General features: G+C 52.3%; 1 protein-coding gene and 3 long non-coding RNA genes across 5 annotated transcripts; 2 read left to right on the forward strand and 2 right to left on the reverse strand.

Annotated features, from left to right (window-relative positions):
- The first annotated feature begins 247 nt into the window (after nucleotides 1-247).
- On the forward strand, nucleotides 248-5380 carry LOC106495958 (uncharacterized). 2 transcript variants are annotated; one of them, XR_010886498.1, is made up of 2 exons: nucleotides 248-307; nucleotides 3710-5380. It is a non-coding gene; the product is annotated as an uncharacterized lncRNA (long non-coding RNA). The 2 variants fall into 2 exon arrangements; XR_001294514.2 differs by lacking the exon at nucleotides 248-307 and adding an exon at nucleotides 426-725.
- Nucleotides 5381-5477: 97 nt separating this feature from the next.
- Nucleotides 5478-11398, reverse strand: LOC106495959 (uncharacterized). The gene is made up of 3 exons (XR_010886499.1): nucleotides 7849-11398; nucleotides 7464-7616; nucleotides 5478-5803 (listed from the first exon to the last, which is right to left on the reverse strand). It is a non-coding gene; the product is annotated as an uncharacterized lncRNA (long non-coding RNA).
- A 33-nt stretch (nucleotides 11399-11431) lies between these two features.
- Nucleotides 11432-15301, forward strand: LOC106495960 (uncharacterized). The gene is made up of 3 exons (XR_001294517.1): nucleotides 11432-11608; nucleotides 13201-13337; nucleotides 15225-15301. It is a non-coding gene; the product is annotated as an uncharacterized lncRNA (long non-coding RNA).
- PHB1 (prohibitin 1) lies at nucleotides 11807-18148 on the reverse strand. Its single transcript, XM_067312168.1, has 7 exons — nucleotides 18112-18148; nucleotides 17546-17671; nucleotides 16975-17136; nucleotides 16070-16212; nucleotides 15288-15404; nucleotides 13992-14087; nucleotides 11807-12983 (listed from the first exon to the last, which is right to left on the reverse strand). Exons 2-7 carry the CDS (start codon nucleotides 17631-17633, stop codon nucleotides 12771-12773), a joined length of 819 nt encoding a protein of 272 aa, XP_067168269.1. The 5' UTR covers nucleotides 17634-17671; nucleotides 18112-18148; the 3' UTR covers nucleotides 11807-12770.
- Between the last annotated feature and the right edge of the window lie 4848 nt (nucleotides 18149-22996).

The following is a 22996-nucleotide window of genomic DNA, read 5'->3' on the forward strand; positions in this document are numbered from 1 at the left end:
CGACTCCGCCGCGCGCACGCGCGCGCGCGCGCGGGCCGTCACGGGGGCGCGCGCGCGAGGGAGGGAGGGAGGGAGGGGGGAGTTGAAGCGGTGCTGTGTGGACGGGGGGGGGAGGAGAGCGCGCGGGCGGGCGCGCGCGCGGGGCGGGGGCGGCGCGGGGGGGACACCCATAGGCTGAGGGGAGCGCGGCCGCGGGGCGCATGCGCCGTCGGGCGGCGGCCTCGCTCCCCGCCTCCCCCCCCACACACCCCCCCTTTCGCCGTTCACCTCAGACTGCGGCGGGGCCCGAGGGGAGCGCGGAGCGCAGGTGAGGCGCGCGGGGCGGGGGGGGGGCGCTGCGCATGCGCGGGGCCCGGCGTCCCGCGGGGCTCAGGTGAGGCGGCGCGCGCGGGGCTCGGTGCGCGGCCGGGGGGGGGAGGGGCGGGCGCGGGGCTCCCTCAGCGCGGCCGACCGTTACTCCGCCGCGCTAATTAGGGAGGCCGCCCTAATTGCAGTCAGCTGAGCTGGGCAAGCTGTGGCGGGGCGCTCCGCCGCGCTGCGGCTAACACCGGCCCACGCCTCGCTCCGTGCCTCCCCTCGCCGGCCCCTCGTGCCGGGCCTGGTCCTGTCCTGTCCTGCCGCCGGCGGAATAACGGCCGTAACGGCCGGCGCCAGGCCTCGCGGCCCGGAGCAGCGGGGATAACGGCTGCGGCCGGCGTGTCGCTGCGCTGCCCCTCCGGAGCCAGGTAAGACCTCGAGAAAGGCCCGATCAGCCTCGCAATCGCCGCGGGAGTCGGTCGCTTCTGTTATGTTGTGCCAAACCCCAGCTCTCACTTGTTCAAACTTCCTTCTCCCCCTGAAATGCTAATAACTACTTAGCTCTGGCCTGTGGTTTCGTGCTTACACCCACCTGCAGGGCCCGGGTCTGATGTGTGAGAAGGGAGAGCTGACAAGAAGTTAAAAATGGGTTTTTGCTGGCCAAGCTCAGCATCGGTGGCGGGTAGGGGGCTTGTAAAAGGGTGTGGGGTGGGTCAGGGCTGCTTCTCTCCAGGCCGGCAGCAGTACCACCTCTCCTAGGAAGCTGCAAAGCCTACTCCGTAGCCTTGAAAACCACTGCTGAGCGCTGTGTAGGAGGGAAGAGCACTGCTGTGGTTTAGGTTTGGCGGCTGTAAAAGAATTAACAAGAGTAGCAGAAACAGGAAAAGGGGGAAGGGCACCAGCCCTGTTCTTTAGCGGTATCTGCTGCCCAGGGACTTCAGGAATCTGTTCTTGTGCCACACCGCTTTGGCTCCCTCCTCTCAGACTCATGTTGCTGCCCTGGCCCCCCTTTCTTGTCCTTAGTCCACAACCCCTTCTTTGCTTCTGGTTTGTTTCTTCATCTGCTGCTGTGTTTGCTGCAGATGGCCTCTTAACGTTGGAGGGTACTTGGTTTGAGGTTCTGCAAAAAATCCAACCCCCTCCCCCTGCAAACTACCTGCAAATTTATTTGCCCTGCTGTTGATTACTGAACATAAAACCCAGAGTTGAGCTCCCTGTGCAGAGTGAGGATTGGGACTGGCAGAGGTCACTGTCAAATAAAAGGGGTAGTGTAGGCCAGGGGAACCCCATGGGGGGATCAGAACAATGTTGCCAGCTTTCTTCCTTGCCCCAGCAACCCCTGCTGTGGGGGCATGGGAAAGGAGCAGAGCACAGTGCACTTTGCTCTGACCAGCCCCATGGGAGCTATTACTAGCTGGTCCAGTTCAGAGCAGGCCCCAGGCTGTTCTCTGCTGGGACTATGTATAGCTGGAGGGGGAAGGGGCAGCCTGGGGAGACGCTGGGTCCTGAGAGAATCATCACTGCTCCACCTCAGCTCGCCACCCTCATGCAGTGCAGCTTCTTGAGAAAAATGGAAAGAGAAGATGTCAGGGGATGTGGTGCTGCTGTTGGTTAACTGTGTATATTCTGAGGGATGCTGTGTAGCTGAATTTTCCACATGCTTTAGAAGCTGAGACTTGAGGAGGGCAGGGGAAAAAAATGCTGGGGACCTTTTTCTTGGAAGGTGAATGAATGAGACAACGATGAGTGACAGATCCCCTCTTCCAAATGTGGGATTTTAGCAGAGACAGCTGAGGGGACACTGGAAAGCAATGGACACCCTTGTCCAGAGGAGCACAGATAACTAGTGAAAGCTATCAGCTATTTCAGCACCTGCACACAGGCAGCAGCCACTGCTGGTATCTGTCCTTGGGATAAGAGTAGGCTGGTGCCTTGATCCCTTCCTCCAGCATGTGAGGAGAGCATTTAGTCTCCTGGTCTGTTTTGCTGTTCTCTCTTTTCTGATGCTGTGCCTGTCACTTTCTCATGTGGCTTCCTTACCCTGAGCTTGTGGCATGAGATCCCGTCATCCTGAAATGGCAACTGGAAGATAGAAGGGGCCTTGTCTGTGAAAGGTACTCAATGTGCTCAGCTTCAGATGATGTCAGTGAGAGTGATTTTTCCTCCCTGCAAATACAAGCTGTGCAGAGGATAAAAGGAAATACTAAGTCCCACTTTCTCAGTGGATAGCAGGACTCTGCAGGGAGAGAAGAAAAAAGGGGACCAAGTGCAAATATCCTTGGAATCTGAAGGCCTTCTAACATGATGAAACCAAAGTGTGGTCCTGCTGTGGCCCATCAGTGTCAGTAGTGGCTTAGGGAAGAGGCCGTTGCGGAGGAGTGTGACTCTTCCTAGTCTCCCTGTGTGGTTTGGCTCCTGAATGCGCAGATCACCCTGCAGTCGTGCACTTTCTTCCCTGGCTGCTTGGCTAATGGAGGGTGACAGCTCCTCATGCCGGCTCCCAGGGAGGAATCCAGCTGAGAGGCTGGCTATGGCACTCAGCCCTGTTCCCACAAGGGAGCCTGCTTCACCTATTTACATCCCTCTCTTTGATCTAGCTTTTGACATGAAAAGACATGTCAGCCAGGTAGAGGGAAACAAACAAAATGCAGCAACAGCTCCCCATCTCTGCTTGCACATGATCTGCTCCCTAGCACGCACCTGCCTCACAGCCACAGATCCTTATCACCCCTCTGATTTCCTTGCTGTCATCTCTGCTTTCCTTTCATTGCTGTATAACTTCTAGAAGCAACTTCCTGCATCTTGTTGCCTGCTCAGTAAGATCCTGTGGCATCTTGACCCCCTCTCCCTGGCAATCCCCTTGTCTCTGAAGTATAACCAGTATGGGAAATGCCCACATGCTTTCTCCTCATTGCATGCAGTGCATGCAATGCACTAAATTAAATAATTTAATTATAAATATCTTCAGTTTCAGCAAGCAGCTGTTGCAGCTCACTCCAGAGGTCTCTATGCACCTCTCTGGAAACAGGATCTTTTTCTGCAGAGCAGCTTAGGATGTTTCAGGGTGAAAAGTACAATAAAAGTATGAGAGTCTTCTGGGCCAGGGGCCCAGCAGACACTAGGATACGTTACTTAGCTTTTTTTACTGGAGGAATAGATATTCTAAACTTGCTGAGAAAGTGAATTTAACATAGAAGAGTATTGCCGAGGTGCAGCTAGCTCTGTGGTGGAGGTAACCACTAGCACCAGCTGCAGAACAGTATGGGAAGGGGAAAATCAAAGAGAAATGAGCTCTCACTTCTATCAGCAGTTAATTTTCTTGTGGCATGGGCAGGGTTCTTGTGTTTGTGAAGCTGGGCATTCCTGAGTGATCCCTGAGCTGTCTTTTCTGGCTATTTTATGTGGCTTTCAGGTAGCAAACCTAGGCTGGAATCCTCTAGTTTGGAAGATGTCTGCCCAGTCTGAGGGCTGCAGTCCTACGTGAACTGTGCTGCTGTGGAATGGGACACAGTTTACAAGAGTTCTCTGCAAGAATGATTCTCTGCTGTCAACAAGGATCATCTGAATTCCTGCTCTGATGATTTCCTGGGAAACTCTTGACACCCAGTGAGCCAGATTAGAGCCAAGTGACTCAAGAAAATGCATTTCGGGAGGAGAATGAGAGCAAGATCTCTGTGCAAAGGGATTCCTTCACTTGTGGGTGCCTAGTGATAGGTTGGGAAGAGAGTAGTGTCCATGTACATATGTAGTCCAGGCAGAATAGAAACAGCTTCTTGGGTTGGCCATCTGAGTCCACAGCACTTTGAAAGGTTTTTTCTGGCAACTGGCTTCAGGGTCATCAGCTTGCATAGGGCTTAACTAAAGCGGTCATCAAGGAACTGCTGTCCTTCCTGTTCTGAAAAAGGTTCCTCTTCTAGCCCTTTCTTTCCCCACAGCCAACAAGAAGATGGGCTCCCTTCTTGCTGTCCTACATGTGTCCTCCCACTCTGCACCAGAGCAGGTTGGCAGTGAGAGGTGACTCTTCGTGGCTTGTTGATGCTGGTGACAGGGCTGGCATGAAGCAGGTCCAGGTGAAACAGCACTAGCCCTTCTCTGCATGCTTGATGTTTTGCTGAGGCCGCCATGACATAACAGTTCTGCATTGGGAACAGCCAGAACCATGTGTGACTTCTCACCGAGGAGCTTGTGAGAGTACGGTTGCAATCGGGACTCTTTGCTCTTCCCCAAGGGAGAAGGGCCCTTGGAGCATGGTGCTATGCAGGGACACTGCAAAGAAAGTCCCTGCCCCAGTCAGGAAAACAAACAAGGATGAGAAAAACTGAGACACAGACAGGAGTGCTGACACCTTGCTGACCACATCTGCAACCCAACCAGTTGACACTCAGACCAATGCTTTATCTGTTATGCATCCTGCTATGTCCTACAGGATTCAGGGTCCTCTCAAGCAATGGGAAAGGAAGCAAAAGGAAAACAAAGGGCTTTTTCTGCTAACCCTTGTCACAGGAAGCCCTATACTGTCTGAGGGAACCACCACCACTGAATGGAGAGGAGCTGGGTTTGAGACTGTACGAGAGCAGAGTAGAAGTTCAAGCAGAGGAAGTTCCTGTTCCCATTCTCTCTTCTCCTTTACTAGTCCACTGTAAGGCTACAATTAAAGATTAACTACCTCCAAATACTGTAATATTGCAGAGTTTACACCCACCAACATCTCCTCCTGAGCAGCAGGATGTAGGCAAAGTTGACAGGCAACAAACAAGCATCTGAGAAGCAGAAAGCAGACTGAGGTAACAGTAGCCTTAACTCTGCCCTTCCAAGAAGACACACTCAACCCTCCTTGACATATTTTAACACTTCAAGCATCTCGATGCTGAGGGGCTCTTCAGGGACACAGCATTGACAGCTGGATGTTAGTGCCTTGTGCATTAAAGACTCAGGCAAGGCAGCAGCAGCCTTGTGTAATACAGCAAAAACTGACAGATCCATGCATAACTTTCTTCGGGGTGCTTGTGGCAGGGTGGTAACATGATTGTATTATCAGAACCATCTGCATCAGCCTCCACATAAAATCAAGAAGTTGCCTTTGTTTCGTGCCTTTTTTTTTAATTGCAAAGTAAAATACAGATTCTGGGCTATGGCAGTTGAATAAGAGCAGGGTGGGAGTGAGGGAAACTCACAGAATTGGGCTTTTACTCTATTTGCTGCCTGATTCATCAGCTTTGGCTTATGCTGTAATCTCAGGTGCTCTCCTCAGTGGATTGTCTACAAAGGGGAGGTTTTAACATTGTGCTGGGATAACTCAAACGGAAACATCACCATAGCATTCCCTGGGGACATTGCTATTCCTGTGTTAAGAGTACTTCTGCTCAGATCAGTATCAACCTCTACCAAAGCAGGGCAAGCAGAGGTCCTTATATCTTGGCTGGAGTCTCCCGGTGAGGAACAAACTGGTTTAACTGGAGTTTTTTCCATTCACACCCAGCATAGCTTTTTGTGTAGAAACTTCCCTCTGAGTTTGAAAAGCACATGGGAAAAGTCATGTTTGAGAGGAAGATGCTTTAGGTGACAGAAATATAAAGCCTCAACAGAGCCTTATTTACCAGCTTTGCAGAAATGGCATTATGAGACTCATCCCCATGAAAGACATGTTTGAGTTATTGTCTCCAGGATAAACTCACCTTGCTCAGGCTTAACTCATGCTTCCTTCCTGTTCTTGCCTCTGTTGCACACAGGAGTATTTTTAACCTACTGCTTTGGAGGCATCCTGCACGCATGCTTTCCTAGCCTCCTCCTGCCCTTCCTGCCTTGCTGCCCCTTTCCCCCCAGCTGCACAGTAGGTGAACACTCATCTTGCAACAGGCATCTCCCACTGCTTCCATGTTCTGCAGTGCCCTCCAGTTCGGTTTGGGACACTCAGTTTTCCCATGCTCAGTTACAGCTTTGGCTTGTCAAAGATCAAGGTTAGCTCACTGCAGATTTTTTATCTGCTCCAGATCAACATTGTGTGCAGATCCAGTGCATGGAGCCTTAACACTGGTTTTACACCAGCAGTTGAGCTCAGCCTTGGAAGAAGGCCAGGGTTTGGGACTTGGTTATGGGCCCTGCTCTATGTACTTCTAATTTATCAGAGTGTCGTTTCACTGCCACAGTGACGTGCAAGAGTCCTGTCCTGGCTGTGCAGAGAGGCAGTAATGATGCTTCCCTTGCAGTGTGCTGCAGAACATTGCACATTCACACAAATCTGAGTTTGATACCATTACCTCTCATTATAATGTCTGCTTAAAGAGTTGGCCCTCATTGCAAAGGCAGTTAAGTTACTGGCCACGCTTTGAACTGTTAACTGTGCTGATGCTTTTTACTCAAGTGGGATGGATCCTGTGGGAGCTTTGCAGTCTCTCTAGTTCTTCACATTTCTGGGGAAGTGTTCAGCAAGAAATAGATGCCTACTCTGCCAGGTCCCTTCTCCACAGATTTGTTTTTTGTTGCTTTTTATGGGTAGGGAAAGTGAACCCAGCATAGCTGTGGTGAGCATGTGGTTAAAAGAAGTATCCATTGTATTTTTCTAAAGACATCAGATGCTTCATCTCTGGAAGTTTGTTCTGCATCTCCTAGCTGGGGTATACTTATGTCCCCCATCACTCACCCTGCTACCCCTCCACCTGCGACAGTCATTCCCTGTTTTACCAAGTAGAAAACCAAAGCACAGAGTCAATTATCTCTTGAGTAAACCTGACCCATCTCTGAGATTTACTTACACTAGTGTAAGTCAGGACTTGCTGGACTGAAATCAACTGAGTTCTGGTGATAGAAAACAGGCATGTGAGGAACGTCTCAGCCTCCAGTGCTGCTTAGTGCCTGACAAAGAATAATTAAACTGAATTTGGCCCTAAGAAGTGCTAGTCCTCAGATGTTCCCCTTCTCCCAGCCCAGCTGAGCTCCAGCCTAGCTTAGGATGTTATTAACTTTCTATCCACTTCCACAAGTGCTTTTTTTCCCCCCTCACCTCTGCATTTCAGGACAGAGACATTGTCTGCTCAATCCACTTGGATATAAACAGCACAAAGGAAGCAATAAGGAAACTCCTCCCTATCCCTTGCTCTAACCACCTCAGACATGCTGCCAGCTTGCTGCAGGGTACAAATTATCACAAATTCAGGGAGCTTCCTTACCTGGAGAGGCTTCAGCTCTGGTACATCAGCAACTGTCGGGGACCAGATGTGTATTTCTATGCAACAGTCATGCTGCAAATTACAGCTGCTCCAAAGTGCCTGTCCATACAGTTGCTTTCAGTCTCCTCTTCACAAACCAGGTAGGCTGGTTATCTATTAGAAAGGGAGAGAGAGAGCGAGAGAGAGGGTGAACACACAGAGGAAATCAGGCAGTTTCCTGTTTGTTTATCATGAACAAAAGCTTGTTTGGCTGGTCTGAATGTTACTAGCAGGCTGGCCCAGCTGCTGTGGGTAGTGCAAAGCTGAGCTTTTCCACTAGCATGAATGAAAGGAGAAGCAGCAAGGCAAAATCTTCCTGGGAAAGGAAAAAAAAAAAAAAACCCACCTCCTGGGGACTGCAGCCAAGACGGAGTGGTGGGCAGGGTGTTTTCACCTCCACTTGTAGAGCTTTGATGTGTGAAGGTGGCAACTAACTGCTGCTCTTTGGTCTTCTGGCAGCTCTTTACAGCAGAGCAGTGCTGACTGTTAGACCGGTGTCATGCCAGACTGTGCTTTTTCTTCCTTGCCTGAGGACTGCGTGCTTTCGTATTTGTTCTTGTCCACTCCTTGCATCCTCTGCCAAGGGTAGGGTGACCTCCCTGATCACCTGTCCCCACAGGGAGGCTGAGGGACACCCTTTGGTCCCCATCACATCCCCTGGCAGCAGAGAGCAGAATTGCTGCTGCCATCTGGTGGGAGAGCAGCCTGGCCTGCTGGCTTCATCTGCTCTTTGACTTTTATTCATTTTGCCCTCTGAGAAAGGTGTTGGCCTCTTTCCAGATGAAGATCTTGGCTAAGATAGCTGGCTGTGGTTAGCAGCAAAGCTACAGACTCCATCAATGACACACAAAACACCCCCTGCCCCCAAGCCCGATGCTAAACTTAACAATCTGTTGGAAAATAGAAAAATCAGGAGTGCCTGTTGTGATGCTGATGCAAGTCAGGGTCCATATAGCTTTGGGGAGGAAAAGCCTTATAGAAAGAAATTTCTTTCTGACTAGTGAACACTCAGGCAGAGATCTGGGGCAAATCCTTTTGAGTAACTTTTTGGGCCCTTTCAGCTGGGTTGCCTAAGGAAGTGCATGCTTTCTCCAGCTTGCTAGCACGTCCCAGCCTTGCTGGGGAAGCAGTGGCTTTATGCATCATGCTGTGCCTGTCCTTACTCCAGAGAAAGCCAACTTCAAACTAATGGATGGGGGAGTCAAATGTACTGAGTTCAAAGTGTTTTGGCAAATAGGTGGCCAAAACGAGGAAAAATTGACCACAGAAAGCATTCCCCCTCCCCAAAACAAAAGTTTCTCACATGGCTGTGATCCCTGCTAAACATCAGAAAGCCCGCACAGCAAAGAACTGTTGTTACTTGCCTAACTGCAGGAAATGCTTCAGTCAGAGCTTATGTCATTCTAGACAGTGGGAATCCAGGCTTGAGAGCCAAACCACAGGCCCACTGGCTTTTCTGTTCACAGAAACTAACCCAAAGTTTCTCTACCTCCTTTCAAATAGCATCATCCAGCTAGTTCCCACCTGTGATCATGGCTTACCTTGAGCTGAAGTATGCATCTATCTCACCGGAAAGACATGGCACATGGTGGTCATGGAGTACTCCATCCTTGTGGCCAGTGGTTGCTCCACCAGGCATGGTGAGGTAAAGTGGGAGATCCGCTGTTTTTGGAGCATCTGTCCAGCACCTCTTTAAGCATGAGCCCCCCAAATCAGGTAGCACTTGCAATAGCTGTGCCCTGCAGCTGGGAGCTGGTCCTGGCTAGGCCAGCAGAGCAGCAGAAGATGGTCTCAGGACTGACTCCAAGTGGATCAAGTGGCTTATGCAGGGTCTCTGGCAAGGTAAAGACCCACGGTAACAAAATACCTCTTTGCCCTCAGTACAAACTACATGCCTTGACCTTCTCTCTTGTCTCTCCACCCCAGGTGGGGGCTCTTTCATGAGAAAGTTTTTCTTACTGGATTATTAAGAGCAACAAGGTTAGAAAATGCCAGACAGGGAGGGTGGGGACGTCTTATTTGTTAGAGCAGCCAGGGCAGCCTGCCTTCATGTTACCCAAGCCTGAAGCTCTTTCTATTGCCCTGACAAGCACAGCACTGAGAACAAGAGCTCACACCCTGCCAACACCTCCCAAATACTCTGAGGGAAGGGCCAGCATCCCAGGAAGCAGAGACAGTTCAACTTTTGGCTCTCTTCAGTCCAACTTTGGTCAGGAATGCCAGGGAGGCTGATCCTTGGCTATGCAATCTTGACTTTTTTTTCCCCTCCAAACCAAGGAGTTGGACAGCACCTGACACAGTTGATAGAGGACACCTGGTAGTGGCAGTGCTCGCTCACCGCTGCGTAGCTCTCAGAGCAGCGGCCATCCAGCAAGTGAAAGGCTCTGCATTTCCTCACCCAGTATCCTGGTGTAGCCCACACAAAATCAGCTCCTGATTTTAAGGTCACTGTTCTCCATCTGGAGCCAGATGGGTAGAGGGTCCACATGGTCTGCAAGGCTGAAGGGCAGCTATAAACACAGTATAAACAACAGGTTCAGCTAGCATGCACCAACACAGCTACAGCTTCAAGAGCAGCTTTGAAGTTTGATGAGTTCATGGCAGCTTTAGGCATTAAGCGAGGCAGAGCAAGGGTAATGGTGCAGTTAACGGCTAGGGAACATTTGTGAAAAGAATTACACCCAAAAGCAAAGGAAATGGTGATTAATCAGACCCAGGGGCCACCGTTAGAGCCTTCAGACACCTTCTCCAGAGAGGCTAAGAGCAAAAGCAGCAGGAAACGCTCCACACTCCACTGAAAACACAAAACTGGAGGCAGAAGTAATGCAGAGCTACAGAAGCTGAGAAGGGATTTCAGACCCACTGTTTTGAGCCCAACACCTGGCGCATGAAACTCAACAGAGAAATGCAGGAAACACTAAGGGGCTTTAAAAGGAACCTTGGGAGAAAAGTGGAAGCTTCCTTAAAACAGTGTCTGAAGCAATAAACTAGAAGAATAAAGAAAAGAGCACTGTAGAGGGAAGAGGTCTGGAAGTTATTTGGGAGTTATGGACCTGACTGCTCAGCTGCTTAAAATACTTTGCAAGCTCAGGCACCTCATCACTGCAAGTGCATATCCTGCCCAGAAAAAAAAGCAGGCAAGTTTTTCCTCTCCATTTTGCCAGAGGCTAGGACAACAACCCAGAGTGGCTGTGTGGCGACAAAATGAGCCCACCACTTACAGAAATCTTCCCAGGGGTTCGACATCCTCAGGGTGGCGATGACATCCACCGAAGGCTGCATTGCTGAGGAATAGCAGACGCTCTATGAGCATCCTATTTGCAGGATGGGGGTAATGGTGTGCCAGGCTAGTACAATGCCTGCCGACAGCCAGTGGTAGGTTTGAAGTTCACCATAGGTGGTGTCTGGTAAATACACTCCCTTTTTGATGCAACACCATGCTGCTGGAAAGAAAACAGCAGCCCTGGAAAATGTACGTACCTGCAGTAAATGACAGCTCAAACTGTGCAGGGAAAGAAATTAAAAGTCGTCTGGCTGTAAGTGCCTGCTGAGTGTATTCTGGCTTTGTGCAGGTGAAGAAAGCCAAAGAGCACTTGGGAAGTGAAGTGACCGAGCCAACGCTCCCATGCATGTCATCTGTAGATCAGAAATAAAAACCTGTTCAGCCCCAGAGCTTTGTTTGTCCTGAAGGTACCGCAACATATTCACAGCCTGACTTGAAGTCCAGCAAACAAGAAGGAACTGGGATTTAGCTCCACTGTGGAGGCGTGGTCCATTTGTAGGGACAATCTTATATGAGGCTGGAGTAGAAGCTACAGAGAACAAGGCCTCCTCCATGGCCAGCAGCTCAAAGGTGCTGTATCTATGCATATAAATGCACATATACATGGGCTAGGCTTTACAGTTCTCTTTCTCATTTAAGGATAGAAAAACAGGAGTAGAAGAACAGAGGGACTTGCCTGGGCCCAATCGGAGCAGAATTCAGCTAGAGGCTCAGGCTTTGGATCTTGAGGTCTGTCCAGGCAACATCCTACCTTCTCTCTTTGAGCAGTTCTGCTTGTGCCTCTGCTGTGGGAGCCTTGGAAGAGAAATCTCACAACCTCAAGGTATTCTCAGCCTTACATTGTTGCAAGTTAGAAATTCAGCCTAAGACAATTGTATTTCAAGGTTTAAGCTGTTTAGAGCAAGACTATTTGCTTGTGCTAAGTGACTTTTATGAAAATAATCTAGCACAAGCATGAGGTGTCTTGCTCCATTGGCCCAACCTTCATTTTTCTGAGGTATCAAAAACCACACTACTAGGCTTGGGACCATGGCATTTATTGAAGGCTAGTTATACACTCACCCGTCACATCCTCCTTGCAATTCAGATTCCCTAAATAAAAAGAGCACTGATGTAACAGAGAATTCAGCCCACCTCAGACTGCCTGAGCCACGGAGCATTCAGTCAGCCCTTCTTTGTCCGAGGCACCATTTGGAATAAACCAGCTGCCACATTTACCCACCTTGGTGAAAGAACCAACGAACAGGGCAAGTGACAGCAAACAGAACAGTGTGCGGCAAAAGGCAGAGAGAAGTGGAGATGTCTCACTTCTAGCACAGGTGAGAATTATTTCCTGCAGGGAAAGCATCTTCTCCTCCATCTAGTGCTTAAGGTGGATCTCTGCTATTCTCACCCCCAGCCACAATCCACTCAATCTGCACCTTGTGCTAACAGTGCCATGGTTCACACAGGCACAGCAGAGCCACTAACCTAACAACCGAGATGTCCTCTTACTCTTAAGCTGACACCTGGAGAAACACTGGCTTGACTGAAGGAGAAAGAGCCCTGAGCATCCCTGTTCCGTAGTCCAGGACATGCAAGTCTGTAACACCCCTGACTCAAACAGCCTAAAGGCACTGATGCATCACTGTGAAACTTGATTGATTCAGCACTCTTGTGGTCAGGAAGTCTCCTGGGGTACTTGTTCATCCCAGAAGTCAAGAGATGAAAACACTCCCCAGCTTTGCTCCTGCTGCTCAAACTGCCTGGAAAGGGGCAATTCTCACACCTAGCTTAATGGTCGCTGGAGCCACTGCTCTGACCGTACATGGGAGGAATGAAGGTTTGTTGTCAAGAGTGTTCAATTTTATTTGATTAAGAACTCAAAAGGGGTTGCATTTTAATTTCCTCTCTTTTACCCAATCAGGAAATTGCAATGATTCTTTTGGAAAGGGCTGATCTGGTAGGTAGAAGTGATCAGGTTAGCTATGGCTGCAGAGCCACATTCACTGTGGCAGCTGGAGGAGCACAGACTGTCCGGAGGGCAGGTAGGTGACATTGCGGGACCGTGAGAGCTGGTAAGCGATGTCTTCAGCTGCCTCCAGTTTGCGCAGCTCAATCAAGCCATCGCCTGCAGTGGCCAGCGAGTTGGCAATCAGCTCAGCTGCTTTTGAGTCTCCTTCAGCAGAGATGACAGCTGCTTTCTTCTGCTGCTCAGCCTGCAAGAGAACAAATGAGAAGGGGAATGAGCAACAGAGAAAACGAGAACAAAGCAGGAGAAGGAAGATGCTATTGTCACATGCAAAGGATAAATTCCCACTTCACCACAATACTGCCTTTTTTTTTTCCCCCAGTAAGAAACTTAACAAGAGCTAAAATAGAAGGTGATTTTATTTTAAAGGTGTATTCTGTTTTACTGCTTTTTTTGCCCACTAGGGAGAAGAGGCTTAAAGTTCATGTTAAAATTGTCTCATCAGTCTTAACCTCATGAAACATTAACCCATCTATGGGCACTCCTGGTGGAAAATTGCCTAAGAAAGATTTGAGATCTTCCTCAGAGGTGTTAAAACCAGGTTAGATAAACTCTTCTACTATTTAATCATCCTGGTCGTTTACAAGCATCTTACTGCCTCCACTAGATTAATTTTGGGTACAGTTTCAGGCTCTGGCAATCACAAAAGGCTTGTGTTCTCAGCTGTACTGGGGAACTTTTACATAAAATTTTTTCTGTGAATGCTCAGGCTCCTCACTGAGATCCTGGATTGATCTGATATCATGTGGTCTCGCATGCAGTTAATAATACTGCTAGGACACAGGCCCCCATGCCTGTGATATCAAACACCACTGAAGGCTTCAGCAACCCTCTCAAAATCCTCAAACAGCAGGATCATTTGGGTTGCAAATCTCAACCTCAAACCCCATTTCTAAATGACACTTCCTCCTGAGTGCTGTTTCCTCCCTCCTTCTCCATGCACACATTTCTGTTCAGCAGCTCTGGTAAGAATGTGACAGAGCATTAAAAAAACCCAAACCAAACAACCTCCCCCTCCCCAAACCCACAGAAACTTAGGCTTTATCTATCCAACAATCATGTGCCAGAGCCATACTGCGAGCACTATATCACCATTATGACCCCAAGTGACATTTGAAATGTTCACTCTAGCTAGAGTGGGAAGAATATACTGGGAACTGTTTCCAAGTCAAAGTCTCGCCTTAGGACAAGATACCTTTTCCACAATGAATCTGGCTCTCTCCGCTTCTTGCTGGGCCACTTGCTTCATTTCAACTGCCTCTGTGAACTCCTTGCCAAAGGTCAGATGGGTCTGTGGGACAGAAATTGGGCAACAAAGTCCGTAACACTGACAGTTTACAGCAGCATTGCCAAGAACCACACAGCTCCCATGTGGTAGGAAACCTTCCTGTATCAGTGGAACTGAAAGGGAGATGGAAAACTAGTATCCTTAAAAGAACTGAAGGGCAACAGGAACTAGGACAGGCAGGGCCTTTCCATCCTGTTTTGAAATGTCAGACCTACTGAAGGGAGACAACACAGGCACAACTCCAGTCCAGCAGAGAGGTAACACCAGTAACTTTGGAGAAGTACCACACGGTCCTTCCACCACAGCTTACTAAAGCACCCGGCAGAGGGAGCCCGCTCGCTCGCCTCTCCCCTCCCAGGCAGGGCAGCCTTCAGTGGGCAAAGCAATCCTAAACCTTTCACGCTCAATTATGTACTTGTGCTCTCTGCCTGGACTGTTTGGACACCTGCAGGCTACTGGGATATTGCAGGGGAAAGGCGAAGTTCCTTAAGGAGTGCATTCAACAGAAAGCACCAGACACAAAGAGCCAAAACTCACATTTAGCAGAAACAAAGTCACCTTCCTGCAAAGACTTCCTATATTCTCAAACCCAAATGAAAGAGCTTGTTTCCCTTTCCTCTAAGCAGGCTTTCGAGGGAAAGCCCAGAAGAGAGAGAGTGGTGCATATACAAGCCAGATTACCAAAGATTTATTTTACAAAGCTTTAGGGGAGGAGGGAGGGAAGAACTCCCTCCTTGGACAGTCTTGGAACGAGACACAGCGAGGAAAAGACATACTTGTAGGAAATATGCAGGACTCTGTCAAAGGTGTAGATGTTCACTAGCACTCCTCAGGCCAGGTAATTTCCCCCTGTGTCTCAGAGTGCTTGTGGAACAGCAGGCTGCTCTCAAGCAATTTGCAGACTGATCCATCATCCAAAAAAAGCATTTGCTCCCTATTTTAACTACAAAAACCTACAATAGTGAGGTCAGTCAAGAAGACAATACAGCTGAGCCTTCAAGGGCTTTCTCAAGGTCACAGAAGGCCAGTGACAAAGCCTGACATACTGACTTAAGCTGTAACCACTAAATTACGTGCAACTCCAGACAAACAAACATTTCCCATATGTCTAAAATTCCATCTCCCTTTGGCCATCCGCAGGTTCTGTTCTCCACTACTCTTATCTGAGAAAAAAGAGAAAACCTGAAAAGGGAGAACTCTTACCAAGGACACATCATCTAGAATGAGGCCAAAGGTTGCTGCTCTCTCCGTGAGGTCTTCGCTCACTTGCCTTGAGACCAACTCTCTCTGAGTGATCAATTCTCCAGCATCAAAGCGAGCCTGATATTAGGATGGACAAAAAAAAAGAATAAAGCTTCCAGAAACAATAGATTTTTCATATCCTGCATGTCTTTGCATCTGTAAGCCCCAGACTTAATCCAATTTATCTCCCAAAGCTAGCAAACACTAAGCTACCTGTTCACTTGAACTAAGAGAAAGACGGAATGACTGCAAATTTAAGTGTGAGCTGGAGGGGAGGTTTCCCAGTGTATCTGAGCACCTAACATAAAAGCATATGAGCTGGACTGAAGTTGGTTAATGATTATTTGGCAGTCCCCTGGGGATGCTTCCAAAAATGGAGATCTTCAGTGAGTAAGTTGAAGTCTAAGAAAATATGAGAAGTGGGAATCCCAGTCTCTTGAGTGGGACTTCCATGCTGAAGGAAAAAGCTAGCAGCTGAGAACAGGTAACAAAGAAACCTCCTGCCACCCTGACTTCATCCAACTTGAGCCTTAAGTCAAGCCAAGCCATCAGAATGGCAGAGAAACAAACAGTGTAACTACAATTATCAGCTTTTCTGGATAACGTTTTAGAGCCTGGGGGGTGGAAAGAGAAGCCTTAGTCTGGAACACTAGATATTCCAAGCTCTAGCAGGTCTCTCACTGCTAAAAAAGAAGGAAAGAAAGGTCCCAGGCAGAGCCCAGCAGCTGTTGTGCTGTCCTTACCACAACAGACTTCAGGATTTCAGTTGTGATTGAAGGCAGGACACGCTCATCATAGTCTTCTCCAATACTTGTGAAAATCCGGGGTAACTGGGCAGTCACTGGTCTAAACAAGATACGCAACGTGATGTTCACGTTCTGTAGATCTGGAGAGAGAAAGAGGCACAAGTTTAGTGGTGAACTGTGGGGACAAGAGATGTCCTGAAGTTGTCCTCTCCGTGGTAACTAAATGAGAAAGAACAAACCTTCAGGCTTCTCTTTGTCAGCAGAGACAAGTTATTACTGTCCCTTTCACCTAGGGATATAAATCCTTCTTACAGATAAGATTTAAGCTTCAGTTTGCTTCTGATGCAGGGAATTATTTGCCCTACTGTAGAGACAGAGATTTTGCGTTTAAAGGGATGACCTACTGAAGTGAACGAAGGGCCACTTACTCTGTTCTGTAACTAAAAAGTCAGATCAAACCATTCCTGACACTATGCCAGACTGGACTCAGCGCACATAGGATCACCATGTCCAGAAGACAAAACCCTTACTCGGTCATTTTCTGCAAGGTTAGAGATCATAAAAGTCATGACCGTAATAAAGCTTCTTCTCATGCCCCTGTCCACCCAACTGCTAACTATAAAGAAATCCAAAAGCAACATCAGAATAAGACACAGGACATAATCAGAGCACTTGGATCAAACACAGCCTTGCATGATATTCAGATGCATTGCTCTCTCCTCAGGGCTGATAAGCAGCTAAGTATCTTCTCTCTGCTGCCTGAGGCAGAGGCAAAGAACTCAACATCCTGCAGGCAAAGAACATCTCTGAGGCAAAGAAGTCAACATCACGCAGGTTGCTACAGCAGACGCATACTCAAAGTAATGCTACTCTCCTATGGTTGCCTAGTCCAGAACACTTACCTTTGCTGCCAGTGATGACAGGAATGTTACGGGGGCGAGATCGACAGTCAAAAATGATCGGTTTCTGTACCCAAGGGATGAGGAAGTGGGTACCTTCTCCCACCACCGTATCCTGGACTCCGCGGAATCGGTCAAAGATAACAGCTCTGTGGCCTGCATCAACTAGAGAATAAAGCAGCATATAAGCAAGGTTTCACTAGTGCACCACCAAAACATTCTCCATGACAGATATCAACAGTCTGTCAGAGTTAATTAAGGCCTTTTGCTGCAGGAGACTGGTGAAATTAAGTAGATTGCTAGTAGCAACAGAGCAAAAGAACAAACTTGGCCACGACTCCAGACCTCTCAGTCTGCTTTCAAGAATAGCATCTTATTGACAGTTTCTAGTGAAGGGACTCTGCAATCCTCTTGCCTATCCAATGCAGAAGGTACACAAGTCAGTATAAACCAGCACAGCAGAGTTTCATGTCTGTTTTCCCCTGATGCCATTAATAATAAAGGCACAGAGCAATAAAGACACTGACAAAAAGGATATAAAACAAACTGGAAACACTCTGCTTCTCACACTCACCGTTATAAAGAGCAGAATTGACAACTCCACCTGCGACAGCTAACCCCAAGCCAAACTTCCCAATGCTTTCAAACACCTTCGCGGCCATTTCCTACGTCCAGTTCTAACCCCTTTAGCGAATCCCTCCTGCAAAAAGTCCGCAAACTTGTTAAAAGTGCATTAAACCAGGAGCCCACGCGGTCCTGCGTCTGTGCCTACAAAACTGAGGATTAACTCCCCCCCCCAAATAAATCCAACCTGCACCCCCGATCCCACCCCTGCGGGCCCCCCTGCACCCCCAGCCCCCTACCCCCGGATCCCTCCCGCTCAGGCCCCCCGGATCCAGCCCCTCCAGGCCCCCCTGCACCCTCGATCCCCCTCCAGCAGCCCCCTGCACCCCCCACCCCCTCCGGATCCCGCCCTCCGGATCCCGCCCCCCAGACCCTCCAGACCTTCCGCCCCCGGGACAGACGCCCCTTGACCCGAGGCCCCTCACACGCCCGCAGGCCGCAGCTCGGCCCCGGCCCCGGCCCCGGCCCGCGGGACCCACCGCGCCCGGCCCGCTCCCCTCCCACAGCGCCCCTGACCTCCACATGAAGCCGCGGCCGCCTGCCCCGCCGCGCCTGCGCGCCGCGCCAAGACGCCCGCCCCTCATTGGTGCGCGCCTGCCCGCGGCATTCTGGGAAGTGTAGTTCTCCCTCGCCTCCCCGCTATCGGGCGGCGGCGCGGGCCGGCCTACAGCTCCCGGCGAGCCGCGCTCCGGCTCGCTCGCTGTGTAAAGCCGCTCTCCATTGGGCCGGCGCTCCCGCTGCGCGCAAGGCGCCCTGGGAGCTGTAGTCCTGATAGGGGGGAACCCCACGTCGGGTCTGGCGCATGGGGCTGCCGGGGGGATCGCAGGATCCCCCCCCGTCACCCCCGGCTCAGACGGGCCCAGCAGAGCTGCCGCCTCCCCGCTCGGCTGCGACGCCCCCGGACCGTGTGGGGAGACTCCTGCGATGTGCTCAGTCCCCTTCAGGGGGAGAAGCCAGGCAGCCCCCGAAGTGCAGCCCCACGGACGGGGCGAGGGTGCCGACAGACGGACGGGCGACGAGGCGCCTCGCGGCCTAGTCGTGGGCCTGCCTGCCGCCCGGCGATGCCGCGAGCAGAGGCCGGCTGCCGCTAGAGGGGAGCAGCGCTCTCCCGTCGGCTTCACCAGTCCTGCTAAAGGGGGGAAAAAATAGAGGGAAACCCCCCTTTCCCAGGCAGACCCCAAAGCAGGCACCTTCCCCCCCGCCCGCAGCCCAAGGCGGCCCCGTCCCCGCCACCTCCCCCCGGCGGGTTTTGCCCCTCACATGGTGCCGCTGAGCGCGGGGGCTTTGGTGCCCCTCCGTGCCTGACGGCTCGTGGAGAGGAAACGCCGCTGAACCCCCACGTCCTCCCCGGCGCCCGGGAGCCCTTGGGGAGCAGCGGGTCGCCCCAGGGGCGCGAGGGCAGCCCCTTCCTCACCCGGGCTGTAAATCCACCGCGCTCTGACAGCAGCACTCCTGCCAGAGCCGGCTCCCGCCGACGGATGGGCCTGGCTCTCCCTGGCCCCAGCCCGGAGGCCGAGCCCCACGTGCAGCCCCGGTCCCTTGTGGCACCGGCACAGCTGCACGGACAGATGTGTGGCTGCGAGAGCGCAAACCCCGGCTCGTATCTGGCAATGCTTCACCTCCGGCCACAAAAGCTCTTTTGTGCCTCGACAGCACTGGGAAGCGGAAACCGAGGAGGAAAAGGAAGCAAGGAAGGTGTCTGGCCGTGTCCGGGCTCTGCCAGCACCGCTGAAGTGGTGGTGGCAGCACAGATGCCCTTGGAAGGACTCGGCTCCCCCCGCTGAGGCGCTGTCTGGCGGCAAAATGATTTTGGGGGGGCAGATCCTGGCACCCCCCTGAGTGCTGTAAGGCTGAATTTCAGCTGCTCCTACACCCCCCTCCTTTCCCCCCTCTTTGGCTGCGTGCCTCCCTCGAGGAATAAATCCCGGGAGCAGCAGCCGCAGGGACAACCTCCGCCAGGGCGGGAGCCAGCCCGGGTGTATCTTTCACCGCCTGCCGCAGCGTCCCCAAGGGACGAAGCTGCCCCAGGAGGCTCCTCTTGACTTGCAGCTAATCCAATAACACCATCCTAATTGGTGACAGAGCCTCAGCTATAAACACCGAGAGATTTATACCCTTTTCGTGTAAGATTCACACAGGGCACAACTCGCTCATTAACGTATGGATTTATGGACACGTTGGCCAGAGGTTTGAGCCCCTCCTGGATCACCCCAGATTTTGCATTTTGCAGCAGCCGGCAGGGGCCTGTTTGTTGCTGTGGTTTGTGTAGCTTCAGCCCCTTTCCCTCTCCATAGAAAACCGTTCTGGCTCCCTCTCCCCCACTGCCGCTGGGGCGGGAGCCGGTGACACCCGCCAGGGAGAAGGTTTGGGAGCCCTTGTGCTTTCTGCACTGGCAGGGCCGGGGGAAAAATGGGCCCTTTGTGCAGGGAATGTCCCGAGGGTGATTCAGCCGGGCCTGACGCCGCGGCGCCCGCTGACACATCACTTTGTGGCCGGGGTGGGGGGATGCGGCTTGTCTCCGGCCACCGAGACCTTCCCCGGCTCCGGGGGCCGGTGGCAGGTGACGCACCCGGCGGTCGCCCCGGCAGGGTGACGGGTGCAGGTTGGGCTGAGGAAAATCGGCCCCGTGACAGCCCTGGCCAGAGCCACAGGCTCATGCAGAAGTGTGTTTCGGGCTACATCAGCCTCCCCTGGGCTCCACCTTGAGACGAGGAACGAAACAAAAGCGTTTTTACCCAAGGACGGAGGTGGGTGCTCAGTGGTGGAGAGCTGCAAATCAAGACGGAGCAACGGGAGAAAAAAAACCTTCCTCGGTGCCATGCCCAGGGCTCAGCCTCGTGCTTTGCCGCCCTGCAGCAAGATGCTTCCCAAGGACCCTCGATCCTGGCTCAGAGGAAAAGGAAACTTGGGGGCTGAACATTAAGTGCAAATTCCTGCCCGGGGATGTGGAATCGCGTTGGGGCGAAGCATCAGGGCAGTGTCACCCCTTGCCCCCGGCCGCGCGCTTGTGGCAGGCTGCCCACGCAGCTCAATTCGGGAGCGAAGCAGCCAGAAGCACCCGAGACCCCCCCCTCTGCCCTGGTAAACGATGCAAATGAGGTTTATCCTGTAACAGCACAGGACCGAGACCCCGCTAATGGGCAGGGGAATGTGCATGAGCGCGAAGCCCCCAGGGGCTTCAGTGGATGCCGTTCCCAGGGCCGGGAGCTGCGGCTTTCGCCGGAGCCTGTAAGGAGGCTGCGGAGCAGGCAGGCGAGATCGAAGCCGTTGCTTCTCTCCCAAACCGGGGTGCAGAAGCGACGCGCAAGCCCGGCGAAACGCTTCGTAACAGCCCTTCGGCCAGCTTGTGCCAAAGCTGCTTTTCCCAAGCTGATGGGGCCGAGAAAACAAATCCCCTCTGGCACTGGCTGGCTGAGAGCGGCCACATGAATCCCAGGGAGATTTTCATCTCTGCCGCTGGAGGAAGAGGCTGCCTCGATCACGGCTTGTTTCCCGTCTGCCCCCGTCTCTCCAAAAAACCCCTTGAAAAAGCAGCAGCCGGCCGTGCTCCGGCCACTCACAATGGGATTTCAGAGGGCTGGGGCCGGCCGCGTTTCGGAGCCGACATTCCTCGATGGGGCAAACCCTCGGCGGGCCCAAACGCCGGCCTCGGCGGCAAGAAGCAGCTCTTTGTCCTGGGGTGGCGAGGCCGGGGCTGGGCGGCCGGCGCTAGCTCTGGCCGCAGCGACCAGCGCCGCGAACAAAAAGCCTCCTTTTCTCCAGTCTTCCCAAATTCGGCATCCCGGGGCCGGAGCTGCCCTGAGTGCACCCAGGAAAAATTTATGGCATGGAATTTGCAAACTCGGGAGAATCGGAGCACTTGGCGCCCGGTGACCCCGGCGCTGTGCTTCCCTGCCGCTCCACTATAAAGACGGGCATTGAGCTGCCGGCGCATCCCGGCCCGCGGCGAGGCAGAGCCCCGAGCGCTGCCTCCGCGGGGAACGCAGCGGAGCACCGCAACCCCATCCCGGGAGCCACACTGCTCCCAAAACAGCTATTTAAGCTGCCTTCCTGCAGACATCCAGCTCTGCCTGCATCCATCCAACCACCCCCTTTGCCCACTGTTTTCCCTAATAGTTTCCGAGCTTGTCGGCCTTCGGCAGCCATGGGACAAGGGCTAGAGACCGGAGTAACCGGCTCCTCTGCTCAGAAGGGTGTTTGGGCGCGTGGAAGAGCGTCACCCTGTGAACAGCCCTGCCGAAAGGCTGGTAAGGGTCGTGCCCGACCTTTGCAGACAGGGAACCCACGTAGCAGAGAGCATTTATACATTTTCGCTTTGCAAGAAAGGCTGCTTTCCTTTTTCCTTCAGCTTTTCATGAATAATGCATTCCTGGAACAAGCTCCGTTTCAGCATATGTTTGTTCTGAAACATGCATCAAACAGAAGAAGCGCTTTCAACAGAAATGCCATTTTTCCAACCCAAAAAACATTTGTGATTTGCACACTGAATTTACATCCCTCGGCAGAGCTAGAGCATCCTCGTGGCCCCCGTGGGGTCTGTGAGGGGGGGATGCCGGGCCAGGCCCTCCGTCGCGGGATTGCCACCGGCCGCACCGGGAAACGCTCCCACCCGCGGCCCTGTTGTCGGCTCACGGAACGAGCCCGAACACATCCGAGCCCCGCGTAACCCGGTTAATCTGAATGAGCGCTTAAATCAGATTAGTTAAACTACATTAAAGCCCTGTGAGGACACGGTTCAGGGTGGAAACGGCCTTAATGTGATTTCGGCTGGCTTCACTGCCACAATTTGCAAGTCAGAGAAATCGAGTTAAGGCCGCTTTCCTTCTCGGCTGGGTCCACACAGGGGCTTAATGCAGTTTAATTAATCTGCTTTAAAGTTGCGCCTGTCTTTCATTCGGGCGAATTTACCCGACTTGCCCTGGATAACAACCCCCCCCCCCCCCCGCTTTGCCGCCTGGGCCGGGGGGGTATTAGCCCTGGGGCAGGTTTGGGGTACGGCCGCGGGCCCGAGGCTGGGAAGCGCTGGGGTCCCCGGAGCCGAGACGGGCGCTCCGAACCCCAAGGCGCCGCCGCCCGCATGGCTCCCGCGTGCCGAGCCGGGTCCCGCGTCCACCGGGATGCGCGGCGGCAATACGGCCCTGCCGAGCCCGCGGCGCCTGGGTCGCGGTTGCCCTGCTCCCTTCGCCTTAATGCTGCTCCCAGATTATTATCTCCACTTAACCAAGTTTCCTGCTCCGTGGCGGAGAGCAGCCAGCTGAAATTGGCTGCATTAAAGCCCTGCTCCACCGCCGGGAAGGCTCTAATGGCTGGTAATTGCCGGCCGGCCGCTCTGGGGAGGCTGGCGCTGGGCAAGGGAGCACCCAAACCTCGGGTGCCCCCGAGGGCGCCCCAGATCCCCCGA

This window comes from Apteryx mantelli, chromosome 28 (assembly GCF_036417845.1).
Source record: "Apteryx mantelli isolate bAptMan1 chromosome 28, bAptMan1.hap1, whole genome shotgun sequence".
Taxonomy (NCBI): Eukaryota; Metazoa; Chordata; class Aves; order Apterygiformes; family Apterygidae; genus Apteryx; species Apteryx mantelli.

Coding starts and splice junctions, on each gene's coding strand:
- PHB1 (XM_067312168.1), bottom strand. CDS start 17,633: ATGGCCGCGAAGGTGTTTGAAAGCATTGGGAAGTTTGGCTTGGGGTTA. Junction 17,137..17,545: donor CAATTCTGCTCTTTATAACG/GTGAGTGTGAGA, acceptor TTTATTCTCTAG/TTGATGCAGGCCACAGAGCT. Junction 15,405..16,069: donor AAATCCTGAAGTCTGTTGTG/GTAAGGACAGCA, acceptor TCCTAATATCAG/GCTCGCTTTGATGCTGGAGA.